This window comes from Notolepis coatsorum (genome assembly GCF_963971535.1).
Source record: "Notolepis coatsorum genome assembly, contig: SCAFFOLD_1553, whole genome shotgun sequence".
NCBI lineage: Eukaryota > Metazoa > Chordata > Actinopteri > Aulopiformes > Paralepididae > Notolepis > Notolepis coatsorum.
This window is the reverse complement of record NW_028170522.1, coordinates 37501-43179: the sequence shown is the minus strand read 5'-3', so window position 1 is coordinate 43179 and position 5679 is coordinate 37501. Positions and strand designations below refer to the sequence as shown.

General features: G+C 46.9%; 1 protein-coding gene across 1 annotated transcript in view; it reads right to left on the bottom strand.

Moving 5' to 3' along the window:
• Positions 1–323: 323 nt before the first annotated feature.
• Positions 324–5679, bottom strand: part of LOC311248501 (uncharacterized protein) — a gene marked incomplete at its 3' end in the record, with an annotated part of 28639 nt that continues 23283 nt past the window's right edge. Inside the window, exon 2 of the mRNA XM_084339372.1 lies at positions 324–493. Within this exon, the coding sequence (XP_084195498.1) occupies positions 324–493 (170 nt within the window). The remainder of the gene's footprint in view (positions 494–5679) is intronic.

The following is a 5679-nucleotide window of genomic DNA, read 5'->3' as shown; positions in this document are numbered from 1 at the left end:
GCGGCATTATTACATATTGTACCTTTAACCTTCTGTAGTGTGGTTGTGAAAGGGTTAACCCTTTGTCGTGTGGCAGTGAAAGGGTTAACCTTCTGTATTGTGGCAGTGAAAGGGTTAACCGTTTGGTAGTGTGGTAGTGAAAAGGGTTAACCGTTTGGTAGTGTGGTAGTGAAAAGGGTTAACCGTTTGGTAGTGTGGTAGTGAAAGGGTTAACCCTTTGTCGTGTGGCAGTGAAAGGGTTAACCTTCTGTAGTGTGGTAGGGTTAACCGTTTGGTAGTGCGGCAGTGAAAGGGTTAAGACATGGTTCTGCGTCTGGACTGACGTTTTGAGGGTCCCGGAGGTCATGAGCTCCGTCACCATGATGCACTTGTGACCTTTAACGGTGGACTTCCAGCTGTCGTAGAAGCGGACGATGTTCGGGTGCTGCAGACCCTTTAACATCTCCACCTCCTCGTTGAAGCGCTGCCGCTCGGACTTAGAGAGACGACGAGTCTGGAGACACAGAGAGAGAGAGAGAGAGAGAGAGAGAGAGAGAGAGAGAGAGAGAGAGAGAGAGAGAGAGAGAGAGAGAGAGAGAGAGAGAGACAGATAGAGAGAGACAGAGACAGAGAGAGAGAGAGAGAGAGAGAGAGAAGAGAGAGAGAGAGAGAGAGAGAGAGAGAGAGAGAGAGAGATTGATTTTTAAACACAACTTTATTTTCTCACTCAGCAATCAACAATACATCAGAATGTATACTGCAAAAAACAGAACAGCAACTCAAATCAAGAAAAATAAGACAAACTTCACATCAGAACAAAGCCAAAAACCAACTCCAACTCCTCCACAACTGTACACAACACCCACTTGTAACACCATATCATCTCAAACTCTGCTACATTGCTGGTCAACTTGTAAAAATGAAAATCCGTTCGTAACCTTGCCTTTACCATACCTCTAAACAAAATAGTGGTATCTACCAGCACTGAATCCTCAATCTTTTTCCTCCTACTTAGATAAATGGCCATTTTTGCCTGACCCAGCAGGAAGTTGAAGAGCTGACATTTTAACCTCCTCTTCCTGCTGTACCTGAACCCCAAAATAAACATCTCTGGAGTAAGATGTTCATCAAACAGCACAAACATGCGGGTCAGGAACTGAAAAAAAACCAAGAGCCTGTCACACTTTAAAAAACAGTGAAAAACTGTTTCCCTCTCGGTGCAGAAAGGACAGGTGTCTTCAACATCAGAATTAATCACAGAGACAAAAGCGTTCACAGCAACTGCACCATGTAAAATTCTCCATTGTAAATCCCCAACCCTTTTAGTTAACGGTGGTTTGTACAGTGCTCTCCACTCAGGCCTCTGAGCCTCCTGTAGGCCCAGATGAGCTCTCCATGGAGTGTCAACCCTATCCTTCAGCCTGTTTTGGTTCAACACTTTAACACACAGGTAGTACATAGCTTTGCCCACCATGGTGCTCAGCCTGCAATCAGCAGAACTGCTCACCTCTAACAGACAACCATCACATTTAAAAATAGGGATAAGTTTCACCTCAGGAAAAGAATCATTTACAGCAGGCAATAACTGACCATTACAATAATCAACACACATTTCCAGTTCATTATCAGTCAGCTGCTGTTTCCAGCCTCCCAATAGGCGGCCCATCACCCTGACAGACCTTGTGCCCAGCTGTGAGGCCAGACCGGCAGCATTATCAAAAAGGGGACCGCACACCTCCAGCACATTACCCAACGTGAACATCTTCGCCTCACACAGCTTTTGCCTCAGTGCTGGCTCGGCCCCACCCTGAAAACGAGTCCCATGAACCACCGGCTCCCTCAGAAGCCAGTACAAAGAGCCACCGTCCTTCAGTCTCTCTTTCGTAAACAAGCCCCACACTGTTAACAGTCCCTTGTAGAAACGGGGCAGGTTTTTCATTGTACAACCCTTTAAATCCATGAGAACATCGGCTCAGCCAGACTTAGCCCACCACACCGCTCCAGTATGGCTCGGGCCACAGGTCTCCAGACCAGATCAGCCGGTCCTGTCAGGAGTCTCTGAATGAAACGGAGCCTGAACGCAGCTCCCCTACTTGCCAAGTTGACAAGCCCCTGTCCCCCTTCCTCCTTGGGCAGGAAAAGGACGCTCTGCGGGACCCAGTGCAACCGGTCCCAGAAGAAGTCCACCATCAACCCCTGCACCTTAGACAGTAGGTTCAGTGGCGGGTCCGTACATGTTAGCCGATGCCACAGCATGGAGGACACAAGATTGTTGATAATAAGGACCCAACCTTTCAGCGACAGTTTTGGAAGAATCCATTTCCATCGCTTCAGCCGGCCCTCCACTTGCTCCACCACACCGTCCCAATTCTTGGAAGAAAATACCTCATCCCCCAGATAAATCCCCAAGTACTTTAGGCCTCCCCTCTTCCAAGTCAGGCCTCCAGGTAACACAAGTCCATCAATTGGCCCTTTACCCACTGCTAAGGCCTCACTCTTCTGCCAGTTCACCCTAGCAGAAGAGAGAGTACCAAAAGCCCTCACATTTGAATGTACAATGTTAATATCGTGCTGGGACTTTACCATAATCATGACATCATCAGCATATGCAGACAGTTTGAATTTCATGTCACAACCCGGAAAAGAAAAACCCGACAAATGAGTCCTTAATCTGTGTAACAGCGGCTCTATGGCCAGACAGTACAACATTCCTGATAAAGAACAGCCCTGTCGGACTCCCCTCTGAACCTCAAAAGGCGCACTTAAACCACCGTTAATCTTAAGTACACTCTCAATGTCTCTGTACAAGACCTGGATCATAGCTATAAGCCCAGAGCTGAAACCAAAAGCCTGCATTGCTTTCCACAGGTACTGATGTTCAACTCGGTCAAAAGCCTTTTCTTGATCTAGAGAAATCAGACCAAGTTCACAACCCAAAACACCAGAGAGGTCCAAAATATCTCGAATCAACGTAATGTTGTCAGATATCAACCTGCTGGGCACACAGTAGGTTTGGTCCACATGGATGACCCGCTCCATCACCTTCCTCAGTCTCATTGCCAGTACCTTTGAGAGCACTTTATAATCGGAGCAGAGTAAAGACACTGGACGCCAGTTCCTGATGTTCTGTAAGTCTCCCTTCTTGGGCAGGAGAGTGATGACCGCTCTCCTACAGCTCAGAGGCAGCCTCCCCTTTCTCAGACTATCACTGAGGACACTCAAAAGATCCTCACCAATCACAGACCAGAGAGACTTGTAAAAATCAACCGGGAGACCGTCAATCCCAGGCGCCTTCCCACTCTGCATGCTCTGCAAAGCCTCTAGCAGCTCTTGGCCTGACAGCAGTGCTTCCAGCTCTGCGCCGTCCTCAGCTGAGACTCTAGGGAGGCCCTCAAAGAAGGACCGTGCCACCTCCGGCTCTTCTTGGTACTCAGTTCTATAGAGCTCTTTGTAGAAACCAACCGCACACCGACGGAGGTCGGCTGTCTCATGCAGCATCTGCCCAGTGTCTGACCTCAGAGAGTGTAGCAGCCTCTTTTGGCCATTCTTGCTCTCCAAACCAAAGAAAAAGTGAGACGGAACATCCATCTGGACCACGTTTTGAAAACGGGATCTAACCAGAGCGCCCCTAGCAGAGATACCCAACAGGTCAGACAGAGCTGATTTTTTCCTTTTGAAAACTTCAATATGTTCTCTTTCTCCAGTGGAGCCTGCCAACTCCTGCATCTCCATCACTTCTCTCTCCAGAGCTCTCATAGATCTGGCCATGTCTCTTGTAACATTGAGAGTGTACTGTAGGCAAAGCTGTTTTATATGTATTTTACCTACATCCCACCACTGTTGCAGTGAACTAAAGTCACGTTTAGTTTGCCTATAGTCAGCCCAAAAAGAACCAAAAGCATCCTTAAAACCATTGTCAGCCAACAGAGAGACATTAAAGTGCCAATATGCACTTTTACACTTTACATTTTTTATAAAAATAGAACACTGGACAAGGGAGTGGTCAGATAAACCCACCGGACTTATGGAACAGCTTGTGACCACACTCATGTGATGTTCAAAACAATACAAACGATCAAGCCTGGCTAACGATAAATAATTATCCCTGGAATGAGCCCAGGTATACTGCCGCTGATTACTGTGGAGATATCTCCAAATATCACACAGTTCAATGGTTTCAACCAGTCGTATTAGACAGGCTTTAGAAGCCGCATGCGGCTCCTGATGATTCCTGTCTAACACGGGATCTTCAGTGCAGTTAAAATCACCACCCACAAACAGATACTCCTCACTACTACAAGCACTAAGAGTATCTTTTAATTTATCCAAAAACAATAACCTTTCCAACCCCACCGTTGGAGCGTATACATTTACAAAACACATCTTTACATTTTCAAATACAGCACAGAGTTTAAGCAACCTGCCTGGAATGATCTCATCAACAACACATGAAGCAGGTAGAAAATCCCTAGAAAAAAGAAAACCAACTCCCCCACTGTTACTACTCTTATGACTGAAGAAAGCTCCCCCACCCCACTCCCTCTTCCAGTCAGATTCATTTTCAACCGTGCTGTGAGTTTCCTGAAGAAAAGTAACATTTAGCTTCTTGCCCCTGATCAGGCTGTACAGGGCAGCTCTCTTACCATCTTCTCTAGCACCATTAACGTTTAAAGACCCCAGTTTAAATTCACACATGTTTAGTATACAGCACAGCAGCAACCAAACAATAGCAAAAAAACACATTAGGCCTATACATCATCAGGACCAACAGCCTCCTCATTGATTTTTGCTCTGACTCTTGATAATATTTTCTTTAAGCGGAATCCCTCTTGGTGAGAGAAAAAAGGTAGCCCTGCGTCCTCCCCACTCCTCATGTGTATTGTGACAGAATCATGAAACTTCCTTAAATCAGGGAAAAGTTCCTCTAATTTAATAGATTTACCTTTGGTATCTTTCAAAAAAGTTTTTATCTGTTCGAAAGAGAACTCAGGCTGTGATAAATCACTCAAGAGCACATCCTCCTCTTCCTCACTGCTGTTACTACTGTCCTGTGACTGTGCGTCCTGTCCTTTCTTTCCTGAGCCTTGCCTCGTTTGAGAGGGGGGCGGGGCTCTGCTCCTTCCTAGCTGCCTTCGCGTCCTGCCCGCCAGTAGCCCTCGAAGTAGCCCTGCTTTTCCTCTTTCGTACAACTTTTGAAACATCCATCTCTGTCTCATCCTCCTCAACCAGTACAGACTCCGCTATCCTGGTTGCTGTACTCTCTAAATCCTCTCTCACTTCGACCTGAGTATCACTGTTCAAATCAATTAGCAGATTCCCCTGAATAGTGCTGATGCTTTGCGCGGCTTGCGCCTGCACAACATTTCCCGTGCTCTCTCCACTGTGTACCTGCGCTTTTGCAATAATTGCAACTGGCCTCTCACTCACACTTGTTTGCGCTGCTGTGCGTGTAACAGTAGGTGTACTCGCTGCAGTGCGGGCAGTTGCCGAAGGCTTATTCGCTGCTGGCTGACTGCTATCTGCGGTCTTTGTAGCCTCCGCGCCAGCAGTGGGCTGTTCACCCCCTTTTCGCTGGGCACGCACGAATTAAATGATTCTCTTCCCCGCATCCAAAGCATTTCATTCTGCCTGAGCTCACATGAATGTCGTAGTCAAAATCGTCCAGCCTGAATTTGAAAACTAAACTCAGTTCCTCATCTT